The sequence below is a fragment of the Ictidomys tridecemlineatus genome, unplaced genomic scaffold, assembly GCF_052094955.1.
Source record: "Ictidomys tridecemlineatus isolate mIctTri1 unplaced genomic scaffold, mIctTri1.hap1 Scaffold_61, whole genome shotgun sequence".
Taxonomy (NCBI): domain Eukaryota; kingdom Metazoa; phylum Chordata; class Mammalia; order Rodentia; family Sciuridae; genus Ictidomys; species Ictidomys tridecemlineatus.
The window spans coordinates 990,284-1,012,407 of NW_027524175.1; the positions used below are offsets into that span (position 1 = coordinate 990,284).

General features: G+C 38.7%; 1 protein-coding gene and 1 pseudogene across 3 annotated transcripts in view; both read left to right on the top strand.

Annotated features, from left to right (window-relative positions):
* Positions 1-3,050, top strand: part of LOC144374187 (E3 ubiquitin-protein ligase TTC3-like) — a 31,999-nt gene extending 28,949 nt beyond the window's left edge. Inside the window, exons 6-8 of one of the 2 annotated variants that reach the window (XM_078037128.1) lie at positions 1,194-1,286; positions 1,916-1,980; positions 2,846-3,050. In XM_078037128.1, coding sequence (XP_077893254.1) covers positions 1,194-1,286; positions 1,916-1,980; positions 2,846-3,050 — 363 coding nt within the window. Of the gene's footprint in view, positions 1-1,193; positions 1,287-1,915; positions 1,981-2,845 lie in introns of those variants that run through there. The other variant, XM_078037129.1, reaches the window with a different exon arrangement.
* A 160-nt stretch (positions 3,051-3,210) lies between these two features.
* The window catches only part of LOC144374188 (transport and Golgi organization protein 1 homolog), a 117,977-nt pseudogene continuing 99,063 nt past the window's right edge, over positions 3,211-22,124 (top strand). Inside the window, exons 1-7 of the transcript XR_013433659.1 lie at positions 3,211-3,320; positions 6,254-6,366; positions 9,414-9,520; positions 10,026-10,140; positions 10,961-10,992; positions 18,536-18,617; positions 21,083-21,245. The product of XR_013433659.1 is annotated as a transport and Golgi organization protein 1 homolog (transcript). The remainder of the gene's footprint in view (positions 3,321-6,253; positions 6,367-9,413; positions 9,521-10,025; positions 10,141-10,960; positions 10,993-18,535; positions 18,618-21,082; positions 21,246-22,124) is intronic.

Sequence of the window (22,124 nt, forward strand, 5' to 3'; positions counted from 1 at the left end):
AATTATGCACTGACAATTCAGCTCATCATAGATTGAAAGCGTTGATGTAGAATTAAGGTTCCAACATTTTAGTTTTTTTTACCAAAATTGGTTAAGGTAATTTGTCCTAAGAAATTAACTTAAATTTTATACTGCCATTTCTCAGGGGTTTATTCTTATTATCAATATAATGATTAGTTAATGCATTAGTTAGAATACTTTGGAAGAGGGCACAATTTTACAGTCTTATTTCCTTGTTACAATGTTTATTTCTGATATATATAATCTGTGGACTTAACAAAAAGCCTTTTTTAATAGCCCTATGCAAACCATTATCTCTAGTGGGAAAAATGTGATTATATTAGGTGTCTTTTAGCAGTTGGAATTATTTAAGTTTGGTAGAAACTAATTTTCACATAGATAGCTAGAGATATAACTGTAACCCTGGAGCCACTTCTACTGTCTTTTTACTTACATTGAGTTTTGTAAGCTATATACTCTCCATTAGTTGTCTTAACCATTTCCAGAATTCTAAATACCTTCTATTAATTAGTCAGCTTTCACTATGATATGCTGAAGTAATATACAACCCAAATATTATGACTAACAATGAGAGGGTCTTTTCTTGGTTATATTACTTGTCCTGAAGTTTTGTCGTTGTTGGCCAGGATTGAGCTGCAGCCGGGTCTATTCTCTGTGGCCATGTTCTTTATTTCCAAATCCAAGTTGTACTTTTTTTGGAACATGTTTCTTTAACAGAGGGAAAAGAACAATAGCCAGTTCACACTGTGTTTCCTAGAGTGCTCATTTAGACCTGGTGTATGCTATGGAAGTTTGACTTCCTTTACCACAAAGCAAGTCACAGGGACAGGTCTGCCCCATACGTGTGGATACAGTCTTCCTATAAGAAGGCTCTGAAATAGCAGCAATCAGGCACTTTCGTTGCCTCCCTAAAGGAAATTTCATGGTATATTTTGAATGTACTTTGTGGTTAAAATAGTATATGTGTTGGGGCTGGGATTGTGCCTCAGTGGTAGAGCACCCACCTAGCATGTGTAAGACACTGGGTTCGATCCTCAGCACCACACAAAAATAAATAAATAAAATAAAATAAAAGTATTGTGTCCATCAGCTAAAAAAGTAGTTTAAAAAATTGGTATACATGCATAGATTTATCCCTCCTACACATACCATTCTTCTTTTAAATCAAATAGGATTTTCTACAAGGAATTTGTCTTACCCCTGACTGTGAAGGTATCATTTCTAAGTTTATCATCTTTAGCAGTGGTGGTCAAGTTAAATGTGAAGTAAGTATCTAATAAAGGAGAAACTTTATTAAATTTGTAACCAAAATGTTTACACCTGTTAAAATGTTTTAAGTTTGAGGAAGTTGTGTGATTTGAATCTTGTCTTTTGTAAGAAAAAAAAAGTTATATCATTTTAGAAAATAAATATTAGGACATGCATTGCAGTGAAGCATTTTCACATTCTTTTATTTCCTCCTAGGAAAAGCATACTTTTTATATTGTGGTTTTACTCTTTTTGATAACTTCCATTTTATTAATACCCCAAAAGGGGTAGTGGTGGAGGTGTGGGTTTTAGAGAAGGGGAAGAGTGCCTTGAGGGATTACCTTTAACATCACCATCTGAATGTGGCAGGAGTGGGTAAATTATAATATATATATAATTTATTGGATCTTCTGCTTACCCTTAATTATTTAAAGTTTCTTCATAAAGTGTGTCTACTCTCTTCTTTCTCTTTTCAGTAAATTATTTTGCTAAAGCTTTCTGGGCTTTTGTCTGGGTCAAAACATCATCACTGTTCTGTATCAAATTGAACATTGTGTGTGCTTCTGAAATATTTGTTACTTGTGGTTTTGTGCTTTATGTCATGGGAGTATGAGACAAATTTTGAATGTCTTTGTTTTATTTAAAGTTTGAACACAAGGTCATAAAAGAAAAGGTTCCTCCAAGACCTATTCTGAAACAGAAATGTTCTAGGTAAGATTTTTATCAATCAATCAGTAGTTTTTATATTGTCTCTTAGTATATAACTCTGTTAAATGCAGATTTCTAAATTGTGCTATTTTTTAAAATTGGCTGTGTACACATATATAAATAAGTATTTTAAAAATTATTTTTATGGATATTTAAAACAGAACTAGCTTTAGAATGATTAAATACTGAAAATTTGAAAAAGGTCACTATTTAGTGGTGGAACTTGTAAGTAAAATTATAACATTTCATGTTATGAAATTACTTATCAACAGATTTGGCATTTAACAAAAATTATATAGTTAGCTTTTGGCTTTTAATTTCAAAAGCATTTTTGCTTTTTTATGTTTCTCCACTTTAAACATTTTGAACCAATGACTATTTCTTACCTTGAAATACTTAGTGTATTGTCAAAATTATTCACCTCTGTATCTTTCTGTTCAGATCAAATAATTCCAATCCTTTTTTCTTTTCTTTTCTGTCCTGCTTCTTGTTTTTCATCCTAAAAAGTGATTTTTTTTTTCTTATAATTTGTGACCAAGAAAAACCAAAAGAAAAGATGTATAGAATTATTTGTTGAAAAGGAATCAGTGTAACCAAATCAACCAAATTCCCATGTTGTTATTGGGTGAAAATAATATTTTATTATGGGATCTTGCTTGCAGAGTACATGTACTATTCTTATTTACCCTACACAGTAATTTATATACATTATGTACATGGAAATAACATCTATACAAATTATACATAGCTTTCTTAATTAAAAGTCACAGCCTATTGCTTGGAGAATGTTTTCTATAGTAGGCAACAGAAAGTAGTTCATTGAGCAATTAACAAAGGTAAATTGTCACTAATTGTAAATGTTTATCAGCCTAGAGAAGCTAAGACTGAAAGAAGACAGAAAATTGAAAAGAAAGATCCAAAAACAAGAAGCAAAAAAATTAGCACAAGAAAGAATGAAAGAGGACTTAAGAGAAAGTAATCCACCCAAAAACGAAGAACAGAAAGGTATGCAGAAGTCCAAACATGATAAGAATAGTATGCATTTGCTTAAACGTACAAATACAGAATTATAAGGCTCATATTATTATTTAATTGAAGTATAGATTTCAGTTAGTATTTTCATACTATCACTAAAATATAGAATTCAGTTAAAAGCGGCGCTCCCAGGGTCCTCCGGGGCTCACAGGAAAGGCTGTGCACACCCAGCGCACGGGGCGGAGCCTCTTGCAGCCAGATGGAGGGCGAAGTGCCGGGCTTCTTAGTAGCCTTCCAGGCGAAGGGCCAACCGGAGGCGATGAGGACGAGGGTGCAGGAGCAGGACTTACAGCAGTGCGACCTGACAGGTAAGTGGGCTGCAGGAGAAGGGCCGCCCAGACACGCCACGTGGTGCACACCAACTTTTCGGGAGCGGGGTCTCCAAGGAGGTTTTCCCCGTGGGCGCCGGGGCTTCCCCTCCACTGGTAGGGGGTGGGTGGAGCTCGGCCTGGGGCACTTCCGGGAAGGGGGGGGGTTGGCGAGGAAATGTGCCTGGTGGGGCCCTAAACCCCGGTCCAGGCGCTCTGGCTGTGAGGGTGGCGCTGCGGTCGGACTTGGAAGACGCACCGCCCCTTTGACTCTCCTGAAGGAGCCTGCGCGCCCCGCAGGTGGCTGGCCGCTGGGTGGTTGTCCTCCCCGCACGTTCGGACCAGGGACGCTCGCGCCTTCCTGTGCGGTCAGTCCGGGTCCCGTCCTGCCCTGGGGAGACACCGCAGTGACCCTCGCAGGCCTCCCCGGCCCGTTCCTCACGGGAGCCTGGGACGGTCGCGGCGCCCGTGGGAGGCGGAGTCGCCGTCAGTCGTCTCACGGAAGCTCTGGTGGAGCGCGCGGGGAGGGGGGGGGCTGTGCGTCTCGGCCCGCCCCTGACTGTGGGGTCCCACCCGCGGTTCAGTGGCTCTTGGGAAACGGGCGGGTGGAGAGGGGCCTGTGTGCGGGCGCGCAGCTGGTCCGCCACAGTGACCCGGAGAGACTGCAGGGGACTGCGGAGGTGGCGGGTCGCCGGGGAAGCCTTGGGAAGAGCAGTCGGGGTGTAAACTACCAGGCAGTGCAGGGAAGAGGGGGAACACTGGACCCAAGGGTAGCGACTGGTCATCCTGTTTGTTAAAGTAAATGGATATTTTGGGAAACTGTTTGTGAGCTAAGATTTTTCTTTTCCTGATTCCAGCAGTCGTGTGTGTTCTTTGTAAAACATTTGGGGAAATAGCCTATGCCTTTGGTGGGTTCCTGGATTCCTGGTCCTGGAGGTAGATACCACCGTCATGAGCCAGTTCTGTGATGGTTATCCAGCAGTTGTACCAGGAAGCTAAGCCGGGGGCTGCTTTTCCAGCCCTTCCTACAAAAAATTTTATGGTGACCTAATTCCCTATATTAAATCCTTTTCTGTCTAACTTCTTTTTGGATAATTTTTTTTTTTACTTTTGCAGTCATCTTCTAAGTATTAAATATTGTTATCTTTGTATAGTTTCATATCATTTTAATTAAACATGTTATTATATACTAATTACAGATTCACATGCAGTTTTAAAAAAAGAGATCCCATGGAACCTTCCTCAGTTTCCCCAGTGATAATATCTTGCAAAACTTCTGTAGAATATCATAGTCCAGACATTGACTGGAGTTTTAGAACAGAGGCCTGACTCTGGAGAGCCAACAGATCATTTAGAACAAGAGGAAGCTTCAAACTGCAAGGCATCCTGATCTCACAAGAGGGGAAGGTTAATCATGGCAAGGTCTTTTGGGCGGGGGTACCTGGACTGCCTCATTATAGTCACCTCCTCCTAATCACATCTGGTAAAGGGTGAGTGATTAGATTGGGTAATCCAGGGTAACTCAGTATCGTCTCCCCACCTCCAGGCCCTCAACCTTAGTCAGGGCTGTGGAGTCCTTTTTGCCAAATAAGGTAACATTCACTGATTCTGAGGTCTGTGCATGAACTCTTTGAGGGTCACTCTTTATCCACCACTTTAACCTTTTACTTTTTTAAATATATATCTTTATTTTTACTTATTATTTTATGAGGATCGAACCCAGGACCTCATATGTGTGACGCAAGTGCTCTTTCCACTGAGCTACATCCCCATCCCATCAACCTTTTACTTTTGTCTATTTTATAGAGATAATTATAAATATATATATATAACATAAATATTTATAGTGTCTTGCCATCCTTGTTCAGTTTTAAACACCCTTTATGTAGCAGCATCTCCATTCTTAACCCTGCTTCTCTGTTGGCGCACAGTGTAGTCCTGTTTTCATTTTGTCCTTTAGCAGGAGCAGTCCACATCCCAGTTGTACTAGGTTGTGGGGAGGCCAAATAAGGTGCTGGAGACAGCATGGGAGACATGGTTTATCTGGGAAAGCTTCTAACAGATCAGTGACGGTTCCAGGAAGAGTTCCGTGGCAACAGACTGAACAGATAGCATCTGGGTCCCTGAAGGTGCTTCTCCAAGCAGTACCTCTCTTGCTCCTGGTGTTTTGCCTGGTGGCTCTGGCCAAACAAGTGATATGTATCCTTTCCACAGAGCCCTCAGTTCTCTGCCCAGCCCCATTAAGGGAGGAGGCTTACATGTTAGACTGAGGAAGCAGTGACATCAGCATTAGTTTGTGTGTATGACCAGCATACATGCAAGAAAGTAGCTTTTTACAGATAACACTAACTTGCCCTAGTGCCCAGTGTGCATAGAGAAAGCCAGTGTCCCTCAAGATGATATGTATCTGGACTTTCCAGCCTAGGCTTGATCTCATTGGTCCCTTAATTTTGCTAGGTTTTTGTAAACAGAAAGGGAGCATTCAGGATCATGATGTTTTACTGTCCCCCTTTTCTTTAAGGGACAATATAGCAGGAATGGCAGATTTAGATGAGTGCCATTAAGCAAGCATATGAACAGTCCATGTGTTGTTTGTCACATCACTTCCAGGAATACTTATTTCCAGAAAAGGACAGTGGCTTGAGACTGGGTATTATAGAACAAATCCCAAGCTGAGTTTCTCATTGATCAAGAAGATTATATAACAGTGACTGGCTATTTCAGGGCTTTGAATGGTAACCCAAGTCTGCCCAAAAAGAAATTTGGAAATCAACTAATGTTTGTATACATAGAACGTCCCAATAAAAGATAGAGCCAATAAAGTTTGACATTAAGGGAATGTAAGCCATGTTCTTCATTCAAAGCCTTAGAGCTTAGCCCACATATGTGCTGAAATGTCTGCTCTCTGGTTTTGCTCTATTTTTTATTTCTAGGAGTTCATTTATGCCCTTATCAACTGAAGGGAGTCAACTGGCTAGCCCAGGGATTCCACTGTCAAAATGGCTGCATCCTGGGAGATGAGATGGGCCTTGGTAAGACCTGCCAGGTATGTTACTTTGAAGAAGCACTGTTTACCTACACCAAAACACCTCCTCACAACTCATTACCATATAATATATATATATATATATATATATATATATATATATAAATTTTTGGTACCCCAGATTGAACTCGGGTGCACTTAAAAACTTAATCATACATCCAGCCCTTTTTTGTATTTTATTTGAAGACAGTGTCTCACTTAGTTGCTTAGTGCCTCGCTAAATTGCTAAGGTTGGCTTTGAACTCATGATCCTCCTGCCTTAGCCTCTGGAGCCAATGGGATTATAGGTATGTGCCACCACACCTGGCTTAATACCATCTTTAAGTGCTGTTACATATATGTGTGTGTGAGGGTGTATGTGTGTGTATATGTATATATATACTAGAATGTGAAATGCTTAACTTTTAAGAGATCACAACCTTGGGATTGATTTTTCTAGTTGTAGGGGTAGTTATTAATTATGTCATTACCTTTATATGAGCATTGACATGTGTCTGTGAGAAAAGTTACTTGAGTTACAAGTGCAGTTAATGGGCCCAGGTTTAGGGCTTTTCTCTGTGTGAAGCATGTATACTTGCCCAAGGACCAAATTGACTGTGCTCCTTAGTAATACTATATGAAGTTAACTGTATTACTTCTAATATTACTCTCTCTTTCTCAGTGGGGGTGGGTTGGGGTCGGGCTGCTGTCCATTTTTCTACAGTGATAGAGAAATATGGAGGAAGTACCCTATGTTTTCCAAAATAAAACTTAGACTCTCTGACCTTAAAAGGGGAGAATGAGATGTGGCCCCCTCGGGCATTGATCTAGTGATTAATGGTGGAGTGTTGAAATTGATGCTTCTGCGAGAATAATAAGCAATACTGCCCTGGGTTGACACATGGCCTTTGATTAATGGAAAATTCAGTCACAACACCTCTTGGGTTAATCACATAAGGATTACTTATCTGAAGGATACAAAAGATATCTTGGTATAATCATGATATACGTCAGAGGCAGCTTGATCAGAAATCAGGAAGATAAAAACTTTTCAATCCCAGGAAAGTTTCACCAGTGGTCACTGGAGAGAATGAGCAAGGGTCTCATCATCCTTTTAGAAGTTCAACTGTCCCCTCCAATGCTCACTATATATATAAACTTTAAGCTGGAGCAGCGGTGCACATAGGCTAGTCTGATCATATGTTGAAGCCTCCTTTACTTAGGCCAGATGTATCTCATCAATCTTGGCATTATTCAGAAACAATGCAACCACTTATATAAGGTCCCCTGAGATTCATCACTTCTCTCTCTTGGGCAAACAAATCTGTTCCTGGTATATTCCTGAACGAGAAATATGAAACTAAAATCAGTTTCCTGGAGGTATCCTCCCTATAATCTCCTTTGTCTCAGTCATTGAAATTGTCCTACTGACTTCACAGAGAGCCAGCAAATTCCACTTGTCCTTTGCCTTTCCACCTCTACTTTAAATTCTCTAAAAAATATACCAACTCCAAGTCTGTTTTGGTAAAAGAATGTTTAGAAATTTTGCATCTATATTATGAAGGATATTGTTTTGTGATATTCCTTTTTTATACTAATTTTGTCTGGTTTTAGTATTTGGGTAAAGCTGGCCTCATAGAATATATTGAAAAGTGTTCCTCTTCAATTTTCAGCAAGAGTTTATGTAAAATTGTTCTCATTTCCATTTTAGATGTTTGATAAAATTCACTAGTGACTCTAAATTTATTTGGTAGACACTTCTGATTTGTGGTAATAAAAGACAAACTTTCTCTAAATTGCTTCTTCAGGGAGCACTCAACAGAATGGTTTTAATCCAGTTAAGCCACTTATTAGAGGGATGCTCTGGGAACAATTTGGGCTGGGATAGTTAAATGAGAAAATCATTTCCTTTATAAGATTAATATGATTGTGTCAAAAAAAATGAACTGCCACTCTGTCATCACAGCACTCTAACCACAGCCATAAGCAGCAAGGTATGTTTTACATCATTGAAGTTACAGTGCACGCCTAGCCTATATGGTTTCTATTCATTAATGTAACATTGGCACTGTAGTTTTGCATTTTATTATATTCACAATCATTCAACTGGCATCGAGAATTTATAATTTGCTTAAACGTCCTATTGATGAGGAATCATGAGTTCCCCCTTTTTGGGGTTACTTAAATTAATTTTGATGTGAACACTTTTGAGCCTATAGTTTTCTCAGGATTTTGAATTTGATCCTTAGGGCATATTTTTTCCTCAGAAATAGCACAGTATTTGGGGATGCAAGCTCTTCACATGTTTTTGTTTGTTGAGAGCAACTTTAGAGACATAAGTGTACTCAAACATGTCCTGAAGTATGCACATTTGGCTTTGCAAAGTTTCATTTCATACTCCTACTTCTTGTGAGAATGATTTATTGTCTGTTTTCTGCATTTGAATATGTGTTGTAGATATATGCATGTACAACTATGGCATATAGATCTCGCTATACAGTATGATTATAATGCACCCATTATGAAAGACCAAAGGTTGTATCTGTTTTGTTCACATATAACTTGAGCTTAAAACTTGAGCCAGTAGAAGGCACCCTCTAAATGGTTATAGAAAGAGGGATAAAGTTGGGGAAGAAGGAAAGCACTCTCATCAGAGCAGCCGAGCCAAGGGCCAAGGCTGTGATGTGCGGGTACTGTTTGCTGTCAGGTCTTAGCACTTCTGGCTTAATAGTTTCAAAGTACTCCTGCTGTTTTCCAACAGGTGTATTGGTTTCATTGATTTTTGTTCTTTCCTGATGTTTTTCCCTTTGGTTCAGTTACATAAATATTGAGCCTCATTGCTCGTTAACTCTTGAAGTAATTAAACACTATCAATTTCCTTAGCAAAGACACTGAGCTTACCTGATGTCGTTCTAAGAACGTACTAGTTTCCTAATATGTGGAAGATTGTATGGAATTTCTTTATAAAGCAAGTCATGTATAACAGTTTGTGTTCTCTGCCTATGGTTGTGGGAACTTTATGGTTGTGTCTCCTGGAAAGGTGATCTAAACTGCCTGCTTTGTTTCAGACGATTGCTCTCCTCATTTACTTGACGGGAAGGTTAAATGATGAAGGACCATTTCTGATTCTTAGTCCTCTGTCTGTTTTGGACAACTGGAAAGAAGAAATGGAAAGGTACAGAGTAGATGTAGCTGAACTTGTATTGTTTATGTTAAGATATTTTTCTAGATGATGGATAGAAGATCATAAAGCAAAATCTTGTCATATTCAATGATTTTATTCCAGAAAGGTTGAACTGAAACAGTGTAGGCAAGACACAAGATCTGATAGGGGAGGATCCAGTGGGTGTTACTGTTACCCTTCTACAATTTAAAGGCTAGTACTTATTCTCAGTAAATTTTGCTGATGTAAAGGAGAAACTGTCCTTCTCACAGTAACATAGGAAGTAACTAAAGTGAGAAACATTATTGCATTTTTAGTTAGCACAAGACCCTCTTAGACCTGATCCTTCTCCCTGCTTAACACAGACCTTATCCTGGGGTTTAACCATTATTCTAGGTACAGTTCTGTGACCAGCACCTAATGAATGGCGTCTGCACACTGCAGTCCGTCCATGACATGCACACACCATCTCATGGCTGTGGCATTTGGGTTCATCTGATTCTTTCCTTGGATTTAGATTTGCTCCAGGTCTTTCTTGTGTAACATATGCAGGGGACGAGGAGGAAAGAGCCCATCTTCAGCAAGACCTAAAACAGAAGTCATGTTTTCATGTGCTGCTGACTACTGATGAAGTATTCATTCGTTTCTCCTAACCTGGGACCTTAGAAGTTGTAGAACCCACTGAATTATATTGACTTTTTTTTTTTGAGAGCACACATTTTTCTAGGAGGACATCCACCTTCATCACATTGTCAAAGAGGGACTGTGACCAAACGAAGTGCAGGATCACTGTGCTTCAAGGTAGCTAGACATATTTCCCTCTCTACTGGTGGATTAAGTGGAAAGCTTCCCAGAAAGTGGCACTTTAGCCCTCTTTGTTGATGAACAAGAGGAGTCAGGTAGCAGGGCAGAGGGTTTCATGTACAGAGGCATCATGTCTGATAACCGGGGGATAGGAATGCAGTATGCCTAGTTTCAGTCTTGTTTTAAATCCTTATCTAAGTAAGTCCTTCCCCCAGCTCTTCTTGGCTACTTAATATCCAACTTGTCTTGTTTTGAAGTCTCTAATTAACCATAACTTCTATCTGTTTGTGTGATAGTGCTACTTAGAAATTGTGCTTAGTTTTTAACTTAGTAAACAAGTTAAAGGCTTAGATCCTGTGGTTTAAGAGAGTTAACAAGAAATAATCAGAATTTATCAATACCAGTCTTTATTTTTTTAATTCTAACTTTTTTTTATTTTGGTACCAAGGAATGAACCTAAGGGTACTTAACCACTGAGCCAATCCTCAGCCCTTTTTGTTTTTGAAGACAAAGTCTCAGTAAGTTGCTAAGGCTGGCTTTGAGCCTGCCACCTTCCTGCCTGAGTCTACAGAAGCTGCTGGGATTCAGGTGTGGGCCACCATGCCCAGCAATACCAGTCTTTTTAATGTGTCTTCCTTAATTTTTCAGATTTGCTTGAAAGATGCACCGTTTCTAAAATCGTGAGTATACTGTACCTTGTCAGAAACTGTGCTGAATGTGTGGAAGTCTTGTCTTTTCTTACATTTTTTTGATACTTGGCCTCTTTCCTGATATGTCTGGTCTGTCTTTGGGTCCTGTGGATGTATAGGCAGGCATGGTGGGAATTCTGTGATCTAACCTCTACTGATTAGCTCTGTGTTATTGGGATGGTTTCTTAATTTCCATCAACTTCAGTGTCCTCATCTGTAAACTGGGGGCAGTTACCTTTTTTACTTTGGATGACTGTTGTGACAACTGAGATTAAATCTACATGGTTGATGTTTAGCAGATTACTAGAGATTTTTATTACTAGCAGATTTTTATCATTTTTTGGTTTTATTTTGGTACTGGGGATTGAACCCAGGAGTACTCTACCACTGAGCAACATCTCCAGTCCTTTTTATTTATTAATTTTTTAAATTTTGAGACAGGGTCTTTCTGAGTTGCCAAGGAAGGCCTTGAATTTGTAATCCTCATGCGTCAGCTCCCAGAGTCTCCAGGATTACAGGTGGGCCACTGCATCCAGCCTGGAAACTGGATTCTTTACACTGTAACTTGCACAGACACGTTCTCAGGACTGCTGCTTGAGATTTCACTGTAGTATAGGAGCCTTTTCCTGGCAATTACCAAGCATCAGTCAGTGCTGTAGAACTGACTATTTGGAAAAGAAGCTTGAAGTATACTTGTAATTTGTCCATTTAACTATGTCTTGTTACTGGGGATTGAACTCAGGGGCATTTACCACTGAGCTGCATGCCCAGCCCTTTTCATTATTTATTTTGAGATAGTCTCACTAAGTCGTTGGGACGGGACTCAAATTTGCAGTCCTCCAGCTTCCCAAGTAGTTGTCATTGTAGGTGTGCCCCGTTGTACCCTGTGTGCATCTTTCATACTCAGAAGGTTTTGTTCTCAAAGGGCCTTATCAATATTTTAAATATTTTTTCCTCATCCAGATTGTTGTGAATGAGTTTCTGTTTTACTCTTACTTTGATGACTGGGCCCAAGATTTTATGATTCCCTCCGGTATTTTGTTTTACTTAATTTACATTTAAATGAGCATATGATGTGTTCCCTCTTTTTCTTTCTTTTTACTTTATTTCATTTTATGTCGTGTCACGTTATTTCATGTCATTTCATTTTATGGTTCTGGGCATTGAGCTGAGAGCCTCCCAACTGCTCTTCCACTCAGTCCTTCCCCCAGCTCTTCTTGGCTACTTAATATCCAACTTGTCTTGTTTTGAAGTCTCTCCATGGAAAGGGAGAGTTACTGGTAATAACCAGGAAAGTAAATTATAGAGCTGCCCCATGGTCTGTACAATAGAGGGATGAGGAGTACAAAGATATCCATGAAACATGGTACTATCTGGCAGGTCTCAGAAGGTAATAAGATTGGGACATAAATGTTCTTGGGTACTTTATGTAAATTGTCCCATTTTGGTTTCATGAAAATCCTAGTAGGCAGAGATTATTATTCATTTTACAAATGAGGAAATTAAGAGATTAAGAATCCAAGTAAGGCAGAGCAGACATTCAAACCCAGCACTTGGTGCTTTGGGGCTCTTTTTTTTAATGTTTATTTTTTTAGTTGTAGTTGGACACAATACCTTTATTTTATTTATTTAGTTTTATGTAGTGCTGAGGATCAAAACGAGGGCCTCGCACATGCTAGGCAAGTGCTCTACTGATGAGCCACAGCCCCAGGCCCTGGACCGTGTTTTTAAGAGAGTGTCTCTAAGTAGGTAGAAGCATTGAAATGTCTTATTCAGTAGAAACACATTTTTACATTTCAGTCTGTTCTGAATGCATTTCTGGGTGGATTTAAGAGCCTTAGTAATAAAGAGACATTTATAATATTGACTCATATCAAGAATCCCAACAACATAGTTGTTTCTTTTAGTATGTTTGTTAATGTTATATTTCTCCATTGCTATATTTTACATTCTGAAAATAGGCAATGTGATAAAATCTGCACTCAAGAGGTTTATGAAGGCCATTTAAAGTTGTATGTTATTGCCATGAAATATTGAAATCTTTTGGACAACAGACAGTAGACTTGTAAAATCTTGGATCGAGAAGATCAGGAGTTCCCTTGTTGGACTCTCCATTCTTGTGTTGGAATTCCCTCTACTTTCGTTTCCGGGAAACAATCTTTAATTTCCTTTGATGAGTGATTCAATCCACTTTCACTCATTGAACCAAAATCCACTTCACTTAGCCTTTTGCGTTAAATAAGCATTTTTAGATGTTTGTGTATATACATATCTGTGTCTAGTCCTTCCAAAAGAATAAGACCTAGTCTGTTTTGAGTGGAACTATACTATGAACGCTCACCACCTATGTCATAACTACTATCCAACCTCATGGGGACCCTGTCTCCTTATAATCCTAAATATATCCCCTGCTTATTCTGCCCAGTGCTCTCCTTGGACTTCCTGCCCTCTCTTTGGATCCCCAGTTCAGTCTTCTCCTACTCCACTCTCATTAGCTGAGTGTCTATCTCTGGCTCTCTTCCTCTCAATTTTCTCATTTTTTCTTCCTCTGAGGAGGAAGGCTTCCTTTTTGTTGTTGTTGTTTTTCTGCAAATATTTATTGAATCATGGTCCAGATGAGGCCATAGGGATAGAGAAAATTAAGACATTGACCTTGACTTTCAGGGGTGTGTAGTCTTGTAGCAGATGCAGACAAACAGAAACAAAGGCAAAAGGGTGGCATGTGCTCACCAGTAGGTAGAGTGCCAGTGTATTTATTAACCTGCCCACCGCCTATACTGTGAGCCTCTGTGATCAGATTTCCCACATTTAATTCCTTCCCTCCAAAATTCCTCTTACAGTGCTTGTGGGACACAAGAACTGTGTAAACATATTTATTAAATGGTTTAAATAAGAGGGAAAAATGGGAGATGCTTAAAAAAGAGTTGAGTAAAAGTGAGGAAGAAGTTGATATTATTAACAGCTAGTACTTATTGAGATTTACTGCTATAGTTTGGATCCTATATATCTCGCAAAGGCTCATATGTTAAAGTCTTGGTCCCCAGCATGAAACTGGTGAGAGTGTGTGGAACCTTTGAAAGGTGAGCCCTCATGGGATGTCTTCTGGTCATTCATTGAGGATGTGTCCTTGTAATGGGTAGCAGGGATCCAGCCTCTTCTTTGCTCTCTCTGTCTCAGCCTTGAGATAGCTGGCTTGCTCTGCCATGCCCTTCTGCCATGGTGTGCTTAACAGCAAGGGGTCCAGCTGATGGTGGACTGACCCTCCAAAATTGTGAGCCAGAGTAAAACTTTTTACTTTATAAACTCATTATCTCAGCTACTTGTCACAGTAGCAGAAAGCTGACCAACACATTCATTATGGGTTAATTATCTTTCTTTGTATTAGTTTTTTTATTTATGTATGACAGCGGAATGCATTGCAATACATATCACATATATAGAGCACGTTGTTTTCATATCTCTGGTTTTATACACAGTATATTCACACCATTCATGTCTTCATACATGTACTTAGGATAATAGTGTCCATCACATTCTATTATCACTTCTAAACCCATGCCCCCTCCCTTCCCCTCCCACCCCTCTGCCCTATCTAGAGTTTGTCTGTTCCTCCAATGTTCTCCCTCCCTACCCCACTAAGAATCAGCCTCCTTATATCAAAGAAAACATTCAGCATTTGGATTTTTGGGATTGGTTAACTTCACTTAGCATTATTCTCCAACTCCATCCATTTACCTGCAAATGCCATGATTTTATTCTCTTTTATTGCTGAGTAATATTTCATTGTGTATGTTTGCCACGGTTGGTTTTCAATCCATTCATCTACTGAAGGGCATCTAGGTTGGCTCCACAGTTTAGCTATTGTGAATTGTGCTGCTATAAACATTGATGTGGCTGTGTTCCTGTAGTATGCTGTTTTTAAGTCCTTTGAGTATAGACTGAGGCGTGGGATAGCTGGGTCAGATGGTAGTTCCATTCCCAGCTTTCCAAGGAATCTCCATACTGCTTTCCATATTGGCTATACCAATTGCAGTCCCACCAGCAGTGTATTTTCTCCCACATCCTCGCCAACACTTATTGTTGTTTGTGTCCATAATAGCTGCCATTCTGATTGGAGTGAGATGAAATCTTAAGAGTACTTTTGATTTTTATGTCTCTAATTGCTAGCATTGATGAACATTTTTTTTCCATATATTTGTTGACTGATTGTATATCATCTTCTGAGAAGTGTCTGTTCAGGTCCTTGGCCCATTTATTGATTGGGTGGGTTGGTTGGTTGGTTGGTTATTTATTTATTTATCTATCTATCTATCTATTTATTTATTTATTTTAGTGTTTAGCTTTTTGAGTTCTTTATATACCCTAAAGATGAGTGCTCTGTCTGATATATGAGGGGTAAAGATTTGCTCCCAAGATGTACACTCTCACAAATTGTTTCTTTTGCCTAGAAGAAACTTTTTAGTTTGAATCTGTCCCATTTATTGATTCTTGATTTTAATTCTGGCACCAAAGGAGTCTTATTAAGGAAGTTGGGGGATAATCCCACATGATGGAGATCAGGGCCTACTTTTTCCTTCTATTAGATGCAGGGTCTCTGGTTTTATTCCCAGGTCCTTGATCCATTTTGACTCGAGTTTTGTGCATGGTGAGAGATAGGGGTTTAATTTCATGTTGCACGTGGATTTTCAGTTTTACCAGCACCATTTGTTGAAGAGTTTATCTTTTCTCCAGTGTGTGTTTTTGGTACCTTTGTCTAATATAAGATAATTGCAATTTTGTGGGTTAGTCTCTGTGCCCTCTATTCTGTACCATTGGTCTACCAGTCTGTTTTGGTGCCAATACCATGCTGTTTTTGTTACTATTGCTCTGTAGTATGGTTTAAGGTCTGGTATAGTGATGCCCCCTTCTTCACTCTTCCTGCTAAGGATTGCTTTAGCTATTCTGGGTCTCTTATCTTAGCAGATGAATTTCATGATTGCTTTTTCAGTTTTTATGAGGAATGCCATTGGGATTTTGATTGGAATTGCATTAAATCTGTAAACTGCTTTTGGTGGTATGGTCATTTTGATAAAACATTAATTCTGCCTAACCTAGAGCGAGGTAGATCTTTCCATCTTCTAAGGCCTTCTTTGATTTCTTTCTTTAGGGTTCTATAATTTTCTTTATACAGATCTTTTACCTCTTTCCTTAAGTGGATTCCCAAGTTTTTTGTGTGTGTTCTGGGGTTTTTGTTTTGGTTTTGGTTTTGTTTTTGTTTTATTTTTATTGTTGTTGTTTTGAGGTTATTGTGAACGAGATAGTTTTTCTCATTTCTTTCCAGAGGCTTTGACACTGATATACAGAAATGCTTTTGACTTATGATGTTGATTTTATATCCTGCTACATTCATTTATTTACTAGTTCTAGAAGTTATCTGGTGGAACTTTTAGGGTCTTCTAGGTGTAGAATCGTATCATCATCAAATAATGCCAATTTGAGTTCTTTTCCTATATGTATCCCTTTGATTTCTTTCGTCTAATTGTTGTGGCCAGTGTTTCATGTACTGTGTTAAGTAGAAGTGGTAAAAGAGGGCATCCCTGTCTTGTTCCAGTTTTTAGAGGGAATGCCTTCAATTTTTCTTCATTTAGAATGATGTTGGCCTGGGGCTTAGCGTAGAGAGCCTTTATGATGTTGAGATATGTTCCTGTTATCTTTAGTTTTTCTAGTGTTTTGAACATGAAGGAGTGCTGTATTTTGTCATATGCTTTTTCTGCATCTATTGAGATGATTACATGATTCTTATCTTTAATTCTATTGATGTGATGACTTACATTTATTGATTTCTGTTGAACCAACCTTGCATCCCTGGGATGAATCCCACTTGATCATGGTGCACAATCTTTTTGATGTTTTTCTATTCCATTTGCCAGAACTTTATGAGAATTTTTGTATCTTGTTCATTAGAGATACTGGTCTGAAGTTTTCTTTTTTTGATGTCTTTGCCTGGTTTTGGAATCAGGGTGATATTGGCCTCATAAAATGAGTTTGGAAGTGCTCCCTCTTTTTCTATTTCCTGAAATTAATTAAGAGTATTGGTATTAGTTCTTCTTTAAAGGTCTTGTAGAACTCGGCTGTTTATCCATCCAGTCCTTGGCTTTTCTTGGTTGGTAGACTTCTGATAGTATCTTCTATTCCGTCATTTGAATTTTTTTTAAGAGAGAAAGAAAGAAAGAGAATTTTAATATTTATTTTTTAGTTCTCGACGGACACAACATCTTTGTATGTGGTGCTGAGGATCGAACCCAGGCCGCATGCAAGCCAGGCGAGCACGCTACCACTTGAGCTACATCCCCAGCCCATCGTCATTTGAAATTGATCTGTTTAAATTGTGTATTTCATCCTGATTGAATTTAGGCAAATCATATGACTCTAGAAATTTGTCAATGCCTTTGAGGTTTTCTATTTTATTGGAGTACAAGTTTTCAACATCATTTCTGATTATCTTCCTGTTTGTCTGTAGTGTCTGTCGTGGTATTGGAAGGAAGGCTTCCTTTTTATAGGCCAGCCTTTACACAGACGTTTGTTTTAATTTTTCAGGTATTGTCCTTCCTTACCCACTTTTTTGTTTGACACACTTAGTTTTACAAGTGCAAAAATAATGCAGTGGGATTCCATAATGTTTACCAATAAAATTAAAAACTTAAAAGTCTTATAACGCCCACTTTATTATCTTTTGCATGATTTTCACATTTTTAAAAGGATATTCAATATTTATACCTTTTTCATTATTGTATTTTGCAGCTACCATTTATCATTTTATCACCTATTATTAGATAGTTTATTTTCATTTTTTGTTATTTTAAGTTAATGCATCTATAATATCATCCAATCTTTTTCCATATTTTGGATTTTTTAAACAGCTTTCCACCAGTAGCATCTGTTAAAAATATGATTCTAGTACTGAAACTTCTTGAGAAATTGCTCTCGTGACATACCATACTATAAACTTGCTGTGGCAGCAGCCCCCAGTGACCTCCACGTTAACAAGTCCAGTGGCTGCATCATCCTGGACATCTCCGTGATCCTGTTCACCACTCTCCCATTTTAAAGTCCTACTCCTTTAGCTGCTGTGACATCACTGTCTCCTGATTTTTCTTATGGGTTTGAATCTCTGCTCTGCTCTTATGATCTTTACCTAGTTACCTAGCCTTTCAGAGTTTTAGTGTCCTTGTTGGCACGATTATGGTTACTTGTCTTATTCCTTGGATTAAATTGCACACAAAGCCACAAGCACAATGTCTGTTACAGAGTACAATATGATAAATGTATCCTTCCATTTCTGTCTCTGGCTCCTTACTTTCTGCATAGAGCTCTCTCATATGAGGGGAAAACAAAGCACATGGTAACCTTTCCAGATAGGAAGGTCATGATGCCAGGTATGCTTCTATCAGAGTGGGCTGTTAGTTTTTCTAACAAGTCATAATTGTATAGTAAGATGTGATTGTGAAATATATTTGAGCTACATGAAGCTGAAAGTTTGGATTTTCTCTCACAGTTTCTCCTAGAGTGTTCTTGTTGTGGATGAAGCCCACAGATTGAAAAGCCAAAGCTCTCTGCTGCATAAGACACTCTCAGAGGTAAACTCAAAGGATAGTCATAGTTTTTACACACCCCCCTTCCTTTTTTAATAGACTTTATTTTTTAGAGCAAGTTAGGATTACAACAAAATTGAATAAAAGGTAGAGAGTTCCCATATATCCCCTGCCCCTTTACAAGCCTAGCTTCCCCCATCTCAGCCTCTCCCTGAAGAGAGATGTTAAAACTAATGAAACTACATTGGCACCGCAGTGTCACCAGAGTCCATAATGCTGGATTCACTCGCTGTTGCATGTCCTGTGAGTTTGAACAAACAGGTGATGGCATGTTTCCACCCTATAGTATCATGCAGAGCAGTTTCCTGGCTCAGAAATCCTATACCCATCTGTTCACCGTTCTTTCTCCCCTCTAACTCCCCTTTAAAACCACTTAGTTTAGTCTATACAGAGCCAACTAAATTGAAACTTTATTATTATTATTCTAATTTGTAATATATGATAGCAGAATGCATTACAATTCACATTACCCATATAGAGCACAATTGTTTATATCTCTGGTTGTACACAAGTAGAGTCACACCATTCGTCGGATAATGATGTCCATCTCATAAATTAAAACTTCTGTATTAAGACTTCTGCAGAGCTAAATAAACCTATTTTGGAGGGCAGTGACAAAAGTAGTATTTAATATGGCTAATTACTATTCCTTTCTCTTTTATATAGAAGATAACATTTACTAAAATCTAGTTATCAAATGAGTCAGACCCTACCCCAATAAAATGCATTGTATTTTTGGAGATGTTTCAACTCTCTTTTGAGTGATTTTAATTTTTCTCTCTCTTTTTTTTTTTTTTTTTTTACAAATAAAGATCTTATACTCCTGTCTGCAGTTGTAGATGCATTGGATATACCTTATGCCTCCCCCAATTTACCTATTTAGAAACTTACCTTTCACGTGGAGTCATGAAGAGACCAATTTCTTACAGCATATTGCCTTCAGTCTCTCGTCTGTTGTATTTTTAGTATGATACACTTGATTGCATTCCCTTCTCTTGATCTCTTGTATCATTCAGCAAAGTAGATGAGAAAGATCATTGTGGCCTGGACCTGCCCTTGTTTCTGAGAAGCCAATGAAATGTGAAGTACCTTGTTGACTTGAAAATTTGCTCATTCATGAGACCACACTTGTTAATTTCTGAGATAATCAAAATTTGGTCCTCATCCTATAATAAATCACTTAAATTTAGAGGTCATTTAGAAGAAGATCTTAGACCTGGATTATGTATTTTAATATTTATTGGCCTAGGGGCTGGGGATGTGGCTCAAGCGGTAGCGCGCCCGTCTGGCATGCGTGCGGCCCGGGTTCGATCCTCAGCACCACATACCAACAAAGATGTTGTGTCCGCCGAGAACTAAAAAATAAATATTAAAAAAATTCTCTCTCTCTCTCCTCTCTCACTCTCTCTTTAAAAAAAAAAAAAAATATTTATTGGCCTAAAAGTTGCAGTGTTTAGAGTTTTTACTGAAGATATCATCATTTTTATTAGTTTCAAATATTGTTATTTCCTGCCTGGTAGGGCATCCTCTATCTCTGCTGTCCTCTTTGCCTTTTTTTAGGGACCCTTGATTACATGTCCTTCCCAAGAGTTTGTACTCTATATTTAAAATAATACACATGCATAGGATGTGACTTTTCCACATTACTTAATTCTGCTGGTGTAAGTTCTTGTTAATGTCAGCTCAGAGGTTGACCTTGCTTGGCCTGATATCTGTTGTTACTGTTTTTCTTCCTTCATTAGTCTCTTATCCTCCGTGTTCCTGTCTGTTTCTCAATGTTTTTCCTTTTTCTCTTGGAAATGCTGGGGTTTGACCCAGGGCTTCATGCATGCTAGGCAAGCGTTCTGCTGGTGACCCACATTCCCAGCCCTGTTTCTCAAAAATTTACAAAATCCCTTTTTATATTGGACTGTCCATGGCTTACTATCCAGAAACATCTAGAAATCTTGATATCTTGACTCTGATATATTGCAAAGTTTATGAACAGACATTGTGTCAGTGTAAATCTTGCTGTTTGCTTGTAGCAGAGAGGCCTGATGCTATAAATAACTTTGGCTTCTTAAACTCTTTGAATGAATGTGTTTACTCAGATACTCCCATTAATTCCCCCATGTAGGTCATAACATAGTTTGACTCCTCACATAGATTGCATTTACTAACCCTAGTGAATACTCATGTAATACTCAAGAGTTTACAACTCGATGTCACTTACATGCTTACAAGAGTGTCTTCTTATAGATTATTATCCCCTCCTTATGGTCGAAACTGGAGAGGTATTATTTCTCAATTAAATAGAGTGTACAACTTGAACCTGAGCCTTCTGATTTCATTTGCCTTGGTTCATTGTGTTATATCATGTCCCTCTGTGTTCAAATAAATGTTGTGATGGGTCACTTTGTTTTGCTTACCAGTGGTAGAGATTTTTAATTGTGTTAATGTACATATTCTAGTTCTCGGTGGTCTTCAGTCTCCTGTTGACTGGAACTCCTATCCAGAACAGCCTCCAAGAGCTCTACTCTCTCCTCAGTTTTGTGGAACCTGACCTGTTTTCCAAGGAACAGATGGAGGATTTTGTTGAACGTTACTGGGATATTGAAAAAGAGTCCAAATCAGGTTAATTCCCATTTAGCAAATTATCCCCAAGAGATCTTGACACAGAAACTTCCCTAATGCATAAGAGTTGTAGATTGAAAAGGAAGAGAATCAATAACTGGAGAATGCCTTCCAGGGAGAAAAACCACCACAGATATAAGGCATATGATGGTCCCTCATGTGGTATCCACTTGTTTGCTATCCATGGCTCTTACTTGTTTGTTACATGATTCTGCAGTGGGGCTTATTGGTTCACTTTTGGAAAAAGTAGAAAGTACCCACTGATATGTGTGCTTTTTTAAAAACCAACTTCTAATTTTTTTTCATTTTTTTTCTCTTTGTGGTATGGAGATTGAACCCAGGGGTGCTCTACCACAGGCATACATTCCCAGTCCTTCTGTAAAAAAATGGAGACAGGGTCTTCCTCAGTTTCATAGGCTGGCCTTCAGCTTACCATCCTCAAGCCTCAAGTTCATGTTACCATGCTGCTTCAACTTGTAATTTATAAAAATTATAGACTTTGTTAACTTTCCATTCCACTTGCCAGTGGAGAAAAGTAAGTGCATGCTATAGATCCAGACTACTGTTAAGAATTCTACAACACTGCTGTTTTCTTTTAACCAGAAGTTCGAGATGATTGGGATGTGGAAGGGAAAAGGGAAGCCTTCATTCGTATAACCGTAGCTTTTTCTTATACCTTTGCCACTCTGCCTTGTGGAACATTCCCATAATATCTGAATACCCTAGGATGATTGTCCAAAACAGATGGCAGGGGGCCTCCCAATGATTATGTGTGTGCTGGTTAAATATGAGTTGCAGAGGGTTCTTAGAGCAAAAATTCCCAAACCACAGGGTAAAGATGACCAGCAAACCTGCTCTGATTGATTACTCCCATGTTTA